General features: G+C 39.9%; 2 protein-coding genes across 5 annotated transcripts in view; both read left to right on the forward strand.

Annotated features, from left to right (window-relative positions):
• The window catches only part of itgb6 (integrin, beta 6), a 69,267-nt gene extending 65,946 nt beyond the window's left edge, over positions 1–3,321 (forward strand). For all 3 annotated transcript variants that reach the window (XM_062034991.1, XM_062035000.1, XM_062034982.1), the window contains 2 exons: positions 1,458–1,624; positions 2,673–3,321. In XM_062034991.1, coding sequence (XP_061890975.1) covers positions 1,458–1,624; positions 2,673–2,771 — 266 coding nt within the window. In that variant the 3' untranslated portion in view covers positions 2,772–3,321. The remainder of the gene's footprint in view (positions 1–1,457; positions 1,625–2,672) is intronic.
• A 6,007-nt stretch (positions 3,322–9,328) lies between these two features.
• Positions 9,329–14,016, forward strand: part of pla2r1 (phospholipase A2 receptor 1) — a 90,564-nt gene continuing 85,876 nt past the window's right edge. For both annotated transcript variants that reach the window (XM_062035037.1, XM_062035046.1), the window contains exons 1-3: positions 9,329–9,861; positions 10,391–10,771; positions 10,843–11,016. In XM_062035037.1, coding sequence (XP_061891021.1) covers positions 9,762–9,861; positions 10,391–10,771; positions 10,843–11,016 — 655 coding nt within the window. In that variant the 5' untranslated portion in view covers positions 9,329–9,761. The remainder of the gene's footprint in view (positions 9,862–10,390; positions 10,772–10,842; positions 11,017–14,016) is intronic.

Raw genomic sequence — 14,016 nt, forward strand, 5'->3', positions numbered from 1 at the left:
GTCAGTCGTAGACCTGCACATGTACGGTAAGTCAGTCCGTCAGTCGTAGACCCGCACATGTACGGTAAGTCAGTCCGTCAGTCATAGACCCGCACATGTACGGTAAGTCAGTCCGTCAGTCGTAGACCCGCACATGTACGGTAAGTCAATCCGTCAGTCGTAGACCCGCACATCTACGGTAAGTCAGTCCGTCAGTCGTAGACCCGCACATGTACGGTAAGTCAGTCCGTCAGTCGTAGACCCGCACATGTACGGTAAGTCAATCCGTCAGTCGTAGACCCGCACATGTACGGTAAGTCAGTCCGTCAGTCGTAGACCCGCACATGTACGGTAAGTCAGTCCTTCAGTCGTAGACCCGCACATGTACGGTAAGTCAGTCCGTCAGTCGTAGACCCGCACATGTACGGTAAGTCAGTCCGTCAGTCGTAGACCCGCACATGTACGGTAAGTCAGTCCTTCAGTCGTAGACCCGCACATGTACGGTAAGTCAGTCCGTCAGTCGTAGACCCGCACATGTACGGTAAGTCAGTCCGTCAGTCGTAGACCCGCACGTGTACGGTGAGTCAGTCGGTCAGTCATAGACCCGCACATGTACGGTAAGTCAGTCCGTCGGTCGTAGACCCGCACATGTACGGTAAGTCAGTCCGTCAGTCGTAGACCCGCACTTGTACGGTAAGTCGGTCCGTCAGTCGTAGACCCGCACATGTACGGTAAGTCGGTCCGTCAGTCGTAGACCCGCACATGTACGGTAAGTCAGTCCGTCAGTCGTAGACCCGCACTTGTACGGTAAGTCGGTCCGTCAGTCGTAGACCCGCACATGTACGGTAAGTCTGTCCGTCAGTCGTAGACCCGCACATGTACGGTAAGTCAGTCCGTCAGTCGTAGACCCGCACATGTACGGTAAGTCAGTCCGTCAGTCGTAGACCCGCGCATGTACGGTAAGTCAGTCCGTCAGTCGTAGACCCGCACATGTACGGTAAGTCAGTCCGTCAGTCGTAGACCCGCACATGTACGGTAAGTCAATCCGTCAGTCGTAGACCCGCACATCTACGGTAAGTCAGTCCGTCAGTCGTAGACCCGCACATGTACGGTAAGTCAGTCCGTCAGTCGTAGACCCGCACATGTACGGTAAGTCAATCCGTCAGTCGTAGACCCGCACATGTACGGTAAGTCAGTTCGTCAGTCGTAGACCCACACATGTACGGTAAGTCAGTCCGTCAGTCGTAGACCCGCACATGTACGGTAAGTCAGTCCGTCAGTCGTAGACCCGCACATGTACGGTAAGTCAATCCGTCAGTCGTAGACCCGCACATGTACGGTAAGTCAGTCCGTCAGTCGTAGACCCGCACATGTACGGTAAGTCAGTCCGTCAGTCGTAGACCCGCACATGTACGGTAAGTCAGTCGGTCAGTGGAGAAGGTGATTTGATGAGACAAAGTAGTCTACTTCTACCGCAGGTTGTCCCGAGGAGCCCAACATCCCCATGATCATCCTGGGGGTCTCCCTCTCCATCGTCTGTATCGGACTCATCCTGCTGGCCGTCTGGAAAGTTCTGGTGTCGGTCCACGACCGTAAAGAAGTGGCCAAGTTCGAGGCGGAGCGGGCAAAGGCCAAGTGGCAGTCGGTGAGAATCTGAAGTACCTCGTTGTTGCACTACACCACTAGTCACTACACTACACCACTAGTCACTACACCACTAGTCACTGCACTACACCACTAGTCACTGCACTACACCACTAGTCACTGCACTACACCACTAGTCACTGCACTACACTACTAGTCACTGCACTACACCACTAGTCATTGCACTACACCACTAGTCACTGCACTACACCACTAGTCATTGCACTACACCACTAGTCATTGCACTACACCACTAGTCACTGCACTACACCACTAGTCATTGCACTACACCACTAGTCACTGCACTACACCACTAGTCACTGCACTACACCACTAGTCACTGCACTACACCACTAGTCACTGCACTACACCACTAGTCACTGCACTACACTACTAGTCACTGCACTACACCACTAGTCATTGCACTACACCACTAGTCACTGCACTACACCACTAGTCATTGCACTACACCACTAGTCATTGCACTACACCACTAGTCATTGCACTACACCACTAGTCACTGCACTACACCACTAGTCACTGCACTACACCACTAGTCATTGCACTACACCACTAGTCACTGCACTACACCACTAGTCACTGCACTACACCACTAGTCACTGCACTACACCACTAGTCACTGCACTACACCACTAGTCACTGCACTACACCACTAGTCACTGCACTACACCACTAGTCATTGCACTACACCACTAGTCATTGCACTACACCACTAGTCATTGCACCACACTCATTCTCTTGTGTTATCTCATTGAAATGGTGATGAGGGTTAGTGAGTTTTAGCGTGTGCACACACACACACACACACACACACACACACACACACACACACACAGACACACACACACACACACACACACACACACACTTACACACACACACACACACACACACACATGCACACACACACACACACACACACACACACACACACACACACACACACACACACACACACACACACACACACACACACACACACGAACAATCATGATGACTTCCCGGTGTCTTCTTGTCTTTGAACCCAGGACACCAACCCGCTGTTCAGAAGTTCAACGTCTACCTTTAAAAATGTTACCTACAAGAGCAGAGAGCGCGACAAGATGATTACCATGGATCAATATTGATGATTGGCTGAAGGCAATGCAACCGAGTGCACTTACTGTACGTGTGTGTAAGTGTGTGTAAGTATGTGTGTGTGTGTGTAAGGGTGTGTGTGTGTGTGTGTGTGTACTAGGGTTGTACGGTATACCGGTACTAGTATAGTATCACGGTACTAGTGTATCAAAAAGGGTACTATACTCTGTTTGAAAAGTACCAGCTAGTTCCCCATTAATTTTTTAACGGACATTGCTGGTTTTACGAGCAGAGAAGCATGTTGGGCAGCGCACACACACAGAGTACTTACAAGCAGACACAGTGTGGAGACAGAAAAGGGAGAATGGATGCATTTTGGTGTAAAAAGTAAAGATAAAGGTGAAGTTATAACACTGAAACATCCTCAGGAAGAGCTGCTTTAAGACATGGCTAGCTAGCTAGCGGCTAACATCCATCCACAGTGTTTTAGTTACTTCTAAATCACTAATCCTGGTCTCCATGGCGACAAATAAAGTGAGTTTCTTACACGTATCATTATCACTGGAGGACGAGGAATAGCTAAACATGCTTCACTACACACCGTAGCTCACCGCCGTCACAATGTAAACAACCACTACACCTGAGGTCCACTGTAATGATACCAAGTACAAGAGAGTATCTAGTCAATACTACTATGATTACATCAATATTTTTATCGTCACAAAATATTTTTCATTTAAAAAAAATGCATATTATGTTGATAAAGTCAGTAAATATGTCCCCGGACACATGAGGACTTTGAATATGACCAATGTAGGATCCTGTAACTAGAGATGTCCGATAATATCGGTCTGCCGATATTATCGGCCGATAAATGCGTTAAAATGTAATATCGGAAATTATCGGTATCGTTTTTTTTTTATTATCAGTATCTTTTTTTTTTTTTTTTTTTTTAAATTAAATCCACATAAAAAACACAAGATACACTTACAATTAGTGCACCAACCCAAAAAACCTCCCTCCCCCCATTTCTTTCTGTTATTAATATTCTGCTTCCTACATTATATATCAATATATATCAATACAGTCTGCAAGGGATACAGTCCGTAAGCACACATGATTGTGCGTGCTGCTGCTCCACTAATAGTACTAACCTTTAACAGTTCATTTCACTCATTTTCATTCATTACTAGTTTCTATGTAACTGTTTTTATATTGTTTTACTTTCTTTTTTATTCAAGAAAATGTTTTTAATTTATTTATCTTATTTTATTGGATTCATTTTTTTAAAAAGTGCCTTATCTTCACCATACCTGGTTGTCCAAATTAGACATAATAATGTGTTAATTCCACGACTGTACAGTATATATCGGTTGATATCGGTATCGGTTGATATCGGTATCGGTAATTAAAGAGTTGGACAATATCGGCATATCGGATATCGGCAAAAAGCCATTATCGGACATCCCTACCTGTAACTACTTGGTATCGGATCCATACCTAAATGTGTGGTATCATCCAAAACTAATGTCAAGTATCAAAGAAGAAAAGAATAAGTGATTATTACTTTTTAACAGAAGTGTAGATAGAACATGTTAAAACAGAAAATAAGCAGATATTAACAGTAAATGAACAAGTAGATTAATAATCCATTTTTACAGTTTGTCCCTCATAATGTGTACAAAATAATAGGTGTATAAATGACACAATACGTTACTAATTAGGAGTCTTTGTTTGTTTACTTACTACTAAAAGACAAGTTGTCTAGTATGTTCACTATTTTATTTAAGGACTAAATGACAATAATAAACATATGTTTCAAGTACACTAAGATTTTTTGTTCCAATAAAGACAATAATGATATTTTTGTGGTTCCTTTTATTTAGAAAAGTATCGAAATACATTTTGGTACCGGTATCAAAATATTGGTATGGCGACAACCCTAGTGTGTGTGTGTGTGTGTGTGTGTGTGTGTGTGTGTGTGTGTACATACTGTATGTTCCTAGGACACACTGATCCATGGTCTGGATGAATGTTTGCCTCGTTTCTGTCCGACTGAAGCATTAAGGAGTGGGACTATGCAGGACTAGCTGTGGTGGGCTCAAACCACCACCAGCAGATAATAATATTGCATCATCTCTGACTTTTTCGTACTTTCCCATGGAGGAAACTCCCTTTCTTTGCGCTTTAAGCGAGGGACGAGGCAAAGGCTGAAGCGGACATGTTTGGTACTACTGCATTAGAACTGGTCCAGAGATGGTTAGGACACATCTTGACAAACCTGTGAAAGACTTGCTGCTGTTTAGATGCAGTAGTAATAATAATAATAATAATAAGGTGCAGAAAGACAACACTAAAATCCTTGAGTGGTCAACTACTGAAAACAATGAATGTAAATGTGATGTTTATGATTATGTCTTTGATTGTAAAGTAAGGCTGAGCCTTCAATGGTGAAAATAAAAAGTCATGATGTGGCACAATAATGATCTATTTGACTCATCTTTAAGTATTTCTGTTCCATGGTTTAATTCATTCAATTTAATTACTTTATTCCACTTCCATATATATATATATATATATATATATATATATATATATATATATATATATATATATATATATATATATATATATATATATATATATATATATATATATATATATATATATATATATACATACATATATATTAGGGCTGCAACAACTAACCGATTAAATCGATTAAAAGCAATTATTAAAATAGTTGCCAATTAATTTAGTCATCGATTCGTTGGATCTATGCGCATGCGCAGAGTTTTTTTATTTATTTATTTTTTTTAATAAATTTTTTTTTTTTTTTTTTTTTTTTTTTAATAAACCTTTATTTATAAGCTGCAACATTTACAAACAGCTGAGAAACAATAATCAAAATAAGTATGGTGCCAGTATGCTGTTTTTTTCCCAATAAAATACTGGATAGGATAGAAATGTAGTTTGTCTCTTTTATCCGATTATTAATCGATTAATCGAAGTAATAATCGATAGATTAATCGATTATCAAATTAATCGTTAGTTGCACCCCTAATATATATATATATATATATATATATACACTGTAAATATATATCTGTACATTTGTACATACATATATATATACATGTATATATATATGTGTGTGTGTGTATATATGTATATAACTATATATCTCTCCACACACTAAAAGTATTTAGTCAGCCACCCATTGATTGTCAATGGGTTGCTGACTAAATACTTTTTTGCCCCACTGTATATATATATATATATATATATATATATATATATATATATATATATATATATATATATATATATATATATATATATATATATATATATATATATATATATATGAACTCTGGTCAGCTAGCTCCCCCTTCAGACTGGTACCTCTCCAAAAATAAAATCCTGCTGAGGGCACAAATGTACCCTGTTACTGAAATTGGAAATTATTATTCTTTTTTTTTAATCATCATTACCATTATTATTATTACTAGTAGTAGTAGTATCATTATTATTATTATTATTATTATTATTATTATTATTATTATTATATTAGAGATAGGGTGAGAAGTAGGGATGTCCGATAATGGCTTTTTGCCGATATCCGATATTCCGATATTGTCCAACTCTTTAATTACCGATACCGATATCAACCGATACCGATATCAACCAATATATAAAGTCGTGGAATTAACACATTATTATGTCTAATTTGGACAACCAGGTATGGTGAAGATAAGGTACTTTTAAAAAAAAAATAAATAAAAAAATAAGATAAATAAATTTAAAAACATTTTCTTGAATAAAAAAGAAAGTAAAACAATATAAAAACAGTTACATAGAAACTAGTAATTAATGAAAATGAGTAACATTAACTGTTAAAGGTTAGTACTATTAGTGGAGCAGCAGCACGCACAATCATGTGTGCTTACGGACTGTATCCCTTGCAGACTGTATTGATATATATTGATATATAATGCTTACGGACTGTATCCCTTGTAGACTGTATTGATATATATTGATATATAATGCTTACGGACTGTATCCCTTGCAGACTGTATTGATATGTATTGATATATAATGTAGGAAGCAGAATATTAATAACAGAAAGAAACAACCCTTTTGTGTGAATGAGGAGGGAGGTTTTTTGGGTTGGTGCATTAATTGTAAGTGTATCTTGTGTTTTTTATGTTGATTTAATTTAAAAAAAAAAAAAAACGATACTGATAATAAAAAAAACCGAAAAACCGATACCGATAATTTCCGATATTACATTTTAACGCATATCGGACATCCCTAGTGAGAAGCTGTGTCATCCAGTAGGAGCTTAAAGTAAAGTCGCTGCTCGTCTACATGAGAGGAGAGTCCGGCCGGTAGGAGGCTCCAGGGAAGACCAAGGACACGTTGGGAAGACCATGTCTCCCAGATGGCCTGGGAACACCTCTAGATCCCCTAGGACTGGGGTCAGCAACCCGCGGCTCTTTAGTGCCACCCTAGTGGCTCCATGGACCTCTTCCAGAGATGTGTGACAATGGAAAAAGATGAAGAAAAAAATATATTTCTTGTTTTAATATGTTTTCATTGGAGAACAAACATGACACAAAGCTTCCTGATTGTTGTAAATCCCACTGTTGATGTTATACATGCTTCACTGATGAGAGTATTTGGCGAGCACCGTTTTGTCCTACTCATTTTAGCCATCCTTGAACTCATCGCAGTTTGTTTACATGTACAACTTTCTCTGATGCTGCCACAGAAAGACGCGTTTTATGCCACTCCTTCTTTGTCTCATTTTGTCCACCAAACGTCTTATGCTGTGCGTGAATGCACAAAGGTGAGCTTTGTAGATTTTATTGATTTGCTGGAGGGCTTATCAGGCATATTTGGTCAGTGCATGACTGCAAGCTAATAAATGCTAACATGCTATTTAGGATAGCCGTATGTACATATTGCATCATAATGCCTCGTTTGTAGCTATATTTGAGCTAATTGACTTTTGTCCTCTGTGTATTTGATTTATGTTTGCATGTCTCATGACACATTATTTGTGCGCAATATTGGCTGCATTTCTGATGGTTGTTTGCCATGTTGTTCCAGACCACAGCAAACGTTACCCAGCTTGCAAAGATTGTAATAAATCCATTAGAAGAAGAAGATTTTAGCCATCCTTGAACTCATCGCAGTTTGTTTACATGTACAACTTTCTCTGATGCTGCCACAGAAAGACGTGTTTTATGCCACTCCTTTTTTTTCTCATTTTGTCCACCAAATGTTTTATGCTGTGCGTGAATGCACAAAGGTGAGCTTTGTTGACTTTATTGATTTGCTGGAGGGCTTATCAGGCATATTTGGTCAGTGCATGACTGCAAGCTAATAAATGCTAACATGCTATTTAGGATAGCCGTATGTACATATTGCATCATAATGCCTCGTTTGTAGCTATATTTGAGCTAATTGACTTTTGTCCTCTGTGTATTTGATTTATATTTGCATGTCTCATGACACATTATTTGTGCGTAATATTGGCTGCATTTCTCATGGTTGTTTGCCATGTTGTTCCAGACCACAGCAAACGTTACCCAGCTTGCAAAGATTGTAATAAATCCATTAGAAGAAGACTTCCTTAAACTTGGACACACACATTTTTACCTTTGGCCATTCTGAGCCACTAATTTCCAGGAGTTATCTCATCCTGTGACAAGCCTCTATTTTACTAAGGATTTCCAATGTTGCAAAAATGTGTAGAATGAAAATTTAAATGCAACATTTGCATCAGCCTTTGATAGGAGGCTAATATACTGTAGCTAATATAGACACTTGCATCATGTGTTGCCTACATTATAACACTTATATAAGGCTTTTAATTTTTTTGCGGCTACAGACAGATTCATTTTTTGTATTTTTGGTCCAGTATGGCTCTTTCAACATTCCGGGTTGCCGACCCCTGCCCTAGGAGGAGCTGGACGAAGTGGCTGGGGAGAGGGAAGCCTGCTTAGGCTGCTGCCCCCGCGACCCCAGCTCGGCTGAGCGGAAGAAGATTTATCATCCTTCTAATAACACTTCATCTTTGAGTTGAGTTTGAGTTTATTTGGAACATGCAAGCATACAACATGATACATCACAATTTCCAGTTTCTCTTTTCAACATGTTCGAAAAGGAGTAGGAAGAAGCAGAGCTTATTTAATCCTACCCCTTTTCTTTTACATAACAACTTTTTGTTCACTTCCTGTTCACAATTTATTCACAATAAACTCCATGAGTAATCACAATAAAAATAAATAATGGTAATAGTTTAATAATAATAATTGGTGAAGTAAGTCAAATTTCATATGATGAGATAAGTAAGACTACTTTAAGAATGAATGAATGAAATTGAGAATGTTTGTCATGGTTCTTCTTCTTTGTACTTTGTAAACACTTTAAGTTTGAAGAGTTTCTTCACCTTAGAATTGTGTGCAAAGATACGAGACGGAGCCATTAAACATGTTTGAGTTATTCAATGTATGAAATAAGGAAGAAATACAGATTTTTCATTTTGAGCGTTGAAACGGCCCATACTTGGGAGGAGTCCTTGAACGCGTCACCATGGTTTCCATTCTAAGCGCGTTTAAAGCTAACTAAGTCACTGCTAGCACGTAGTTAGCATGTTGTTGTTGGAATAAAGTTAGAATGTTGTTGATCTAAAGACGACAACATCTTCCAGGCTGGAGAGTTCATTGTTTCAGCAGACTAAGTACTGGAACTCGACGAAGTTTTGGTGAGAGGGAAACGAGGAGCCGAGTCGGGCTCGGAATGTTCCGACATTTGGATCTCCTGGCAGATGTTCTTGCAGTTGTTCTCCTGGCAGATGTTCTTGCAGTTGTTCTCCTGGCAGATGTTCTTGCAGTTGTTCTCCTGGCAGATGTTCTTGCAGTTGTTCTCCTGGCAGATGTTCTTGCAGTTGTTCTCCTGGCAGATGTTCTTGCAGTTGTTCCGACATTTGGATGTGCTCGCCCAGCTTCTTGCAGTTGTTCTCCTAGCAGATGTTCCTCGGCATGAAGAACATTTGTCTGATCTTGTTGCTGCTGCCCATCTGTCTGTGTGACGCCCAGGAGGACCAACAACTACTTCTGCACTTTTACAGTAAGTCAGTGCAGTATTAGTCATGTACACTTCATCATCTGCAAGATTATTATGTTTACAGTAAGTCAGTGCAGTATTATTCATGTACACTTCATCATCTGCAAGATTGTTATGTTTACAGTAAGTCAGTGCAGTATTATTCATGTACACTTCATCATCTGCAAGATTATTATGTTTACAGTAAGTCAGTGCAGTATTAGTCATGTACACTTCATCATCTGCAAGATTATATCTGTTACTACATTATATATATACTTGCAGTGTGTATATTGTACATATTACATATTGTTATGAAGGTGTCTGTTACTACATTATATATATACTTGCAGTGTGTACATTGTACATATTACATATTGTTATGAAGGTGTCTGTTACTACATTATATATATACTTGCAGTGTGTACATTGTACATATTACATATTGTTATGAAGGTGTCTGTTACTACATTATATATATACTTGCAGTGTGTACATTGTACATATTGCATATTATGAAGGTGTTGGTCTTCAACATGATCTTCTTCTCCAGAGAAGGGTCTGTTCATCCTGGAGAGCATCCTGCTAAAGCGCTGCGTGTCCGTGGAAGGTTCTAGTCTGGTGCTGAGGGACTGCCAGCGGCCCACGCGCCGCATGCTGTGGAAGTGGGTCTCGCACCATCGCCTCTTCAACTCGGGCACCGGCACGTGCTTGGGCCTCAACATATCGGACGGCGTGCAACCTCTGGCCATGTTGGAGTGTGACACCACCCAACCTGTGCTGTGGTGGCGCTGTCGAGGACACATGCTGTACGGAGCTTCTCGCTGGAAGGTGGCTGTGACTGGGAACGCTGTGGTGGCCAAGAGGAACTCTTATCATGAGTGGAAACGGTACAACACACCGAGGGAGGGGCCTTGCTCCAACCCCTATGAAGGTACACCAAAGCACCGCCAATCAAAAGAATAATGTCAAATGAATAATGTCAACTTAATGGTGTGTCTCCAGAGATCCACACTTTGTTAGGAAATGCACATGGCATGCCGTGCGCCTTGCCCTTTAAGTACAACAACAAATGGTACTCTGAGTGCACGACTGAAGGCCGCGAGGATCATCTCCCATGGTGCTCCACCACCACTCGATATGATGAGGCGGAAATGTGGGGTTTCTGTCCGGTGCATGGTAAATAACACACACGTGTACGGTAGTCCTCAACACTCTCACATACTTCACAGTGGAACCTGGATTTACCAACTACAGGTGCAGCCCCCCTACGTCACTTCCTGTTTACGTAGTCCATTACTAGGTCGCCATTTCTCAAGTACACACGTGTTTTCCCCAGTAGAGGTAGTCAGTTCACATGTGCTCTACCCAGTAAAAGTAGTAAGTTCACATATGTTCTTCCCAGCGGCAGTATAGTAAGTTTACATGTGTTCTACCCAGTGGAAGTAGTAATTTCATACGTGTTCTACCAGTAGAGGTAGTAAGTTTACATGAGTTTGACCCAGTAAGAGTAGTAAGTTCAAATGTGTTTTACCCAGTAGAAGTAGTAAGTACACATGTGTTCTACCCAATAGAAGTAATAAGTTCACACGTGTTCTTCCCAGTAAAAGTAGTAAGTTTACATGTGTTCGACCCAGTAAGAGTAGTAAGTTCACCTGTGTTTTACCCAGTGAAAGTAGTAAGTTCACATGGGTGCAAGTGTGTTCCACCCAGTAAAAGTAGTAAGTTCACATATGTTCTACCCAGCGGCAGTATAGTAAGTTTACATGTGTTCAACCCAGTGGAAGTAGTAATTTCATACGTGTTCTACCAGTAGAGGTAGTAAGTTTACATGTGTTCGACACAGTAAGAGTAGTAAGTTCACCTGTGTTTTACCCAGTCGAAGTAGTAAGTACACGTGTTCTACCCAGTGAAAGTAGTAAGTTCACATGTGTTCTACCCAGCGGTAGTATAGTAAGTTTACATGTGTTCTACCCAGTGGAAGTAGTAATTTCATACGTGTTCTACCAATAAAGGTAGTAAGTTTACATGTGTTCAACCCAGTGGAAGTAGTAATTTCATACGTGTTCTACCAGTAGAAGTAGTAAGTTTATATGTGTTCGACCCAGTAAGAGTAGTAAGTTCACCTGTGTTTTACCCAGTTGAAGTAGTAAATACACATGTTCTATCCAGTGAAAGTAGTAAGTTCACATCTGTTTTACCCAGTAGAAGTAGTAAGTACACATGTGTTCTACCCAATAGAAGTAATAAGTTCACACGTGTTCTACCCAGTAAAAGTAGTAAGTTTACATGTGTTCGACCCAGTAAGAGTAGTAAGTTCACCTGTGTTTTACCCAGTCGAAGTAGTAAGTACACGTGTTCTATCCAGTGAAAGTAGTAACTTCACATGGGTTTCACCCAGTAGAATTAGTAAGTACACATGTGTTCCACCCAGTAAATGTAGTAAGTTCACATATGTTCTACCCAGCAGAAGTATATTAAGTTTACATGTGTTCTACCCAGTGGAAGTAGTAATTTCATACGTGTTCTACCAGTAGAGGTAGTAAGTTTACATGTGTTCGACCCAGTAAGAGTAGTAAGTTCACCTGTGTTTTACCCAGTCGAAGTAGTAAGTACACATGTTCTACCCAGTGAAAGTAGTAAGTTCACATGTGTTTTACCCAGTAGAAGTAGTAAGTACACATGTGTTCTACCCAATAGAAGTAACAAGTTCACATGTGTTCTACCCAGTAAAAGAAGTTAGTTTACATGTGTTCGACCCAGTAAGAGTAGTAAGTTCACCTGTGTTTTACCCAGTGAAAGTAGTAAGTTCACATGGGTTTTACACAGTAGAATTAGTAAGTACACATGTGTTCCACCCAGTAAAAGTAGTAAGTTCACATATGTTCTACCCAGCGGCAGTATAGTAAGTTTACATGTGTTCAACCCAGTGGAAGTAGTAATTTCATACGTGTTCTACCAGTAGAGGTAGTAAGTTTACATGTGTTCGACACAGTAAGAGTAGTAAGTTCACCTGTGTTTTACCCAGTCGAAGTAGTAAGTACACATGTTCTACCCAGTGAAAGTAGTAAGTTCACATGTGTTCTACCCAGCGGAAGTATAGTAAGTTTACATGTGTTCTACCCAGTGGAAGTAGTAATTTCATACGTGTTCTACCAATAAAGGTAGTAAGTTTACATGTGTTCAACCCAGTGGAAGTAGTAATTTCATACGTGTTCTACCAGTAGAAGTAGTAAGTTTATATGTGTTCGACCCAGTAAGAGTAGTAAGTTCACCTGTGTTTTACCCAGTTGAAGTAGTAAATACACATGTTCTATCCAGTGAAAGTAGTAAGTTCACATCTGTTTTACCCAGTAGAAGTAGTAAGTACACATGTGTTCTACCCAATAGAAGTAATAAGTTCACACGTGTTCTACCCAGTAAAAGTAGTAAGTTTACATGTGTTCGACCCAGTAAGAGTAGTAAGTTCACCTGTGTTTTACCCAGTCGAAGTAGTAAGTACACGTGTTCTATCCAGTGAAAGTAGTAACTTCACATGGGTTTCACCCAGTAGAATTAGTAAGTACACATGTGTTCCACCCAGTAAATGTAGTAAGTTCACATATGTTCTACCCAGCAGAAGTATATTAAGTTTACATGTGTTCTACCCAGTGGAAGTAGTAATTTCATACGTGTTCTACCAGTAGAGGTAGTAAGTTTACATGTGTTCGACCCAGTAAGAGTAGTAAGTTCACCTGTGTTTTACCCAGTCGAAGTAGTAAGTACACATGTTCTACCCAGTGAAAGTAGTAAGTTCACATGTGTTTTACCCAGTAGAAGTAGTAAGTACACATGTGTTCTACCCAATAGAAGTAACAAGTTCACATGTGTTCTACCCAGTAAAAGAAGTTAGTTTACATGTGTTCGACCCAGTAAGAGTAGTAAGTTCACCTGTGTTTTACCCAGTGAAAGTAGTAAGTTCACATGGGTTTTACACAGTAGAATTAGTAAGTACACATGTGTTCCACCCAGTAAAAGTAGTAAGTTCACATATGTTCTACCCAGCGGCAGTATAGTAAGTTTACATGTGTTCAACCCAGTGGAAGTAGTAATTTCATACGTGTTCTACCAGTAGAGGTAGTAAGTTTACATGTGTTCGACCCAGTAAGAGTAGTAAGTTCACCTGTGTTTTACCCAGTC

This window comes from Entelurus aequoreus, linkage group LG02 (assembly GCF_033978785.1).
Source record: "Entelurus aequoreus isolate RoL-2023_Sb linkage group LG02, RoL_Eaeq_v1.1, whole genome shotgun sequence".
NCBI classification, from domain to species: Eukaryota; Metazoa; Chordata; class Actinopteri; order Syngnathiformes; family Syngnathidae; genus Entelurus; species Entelurus aequoreus.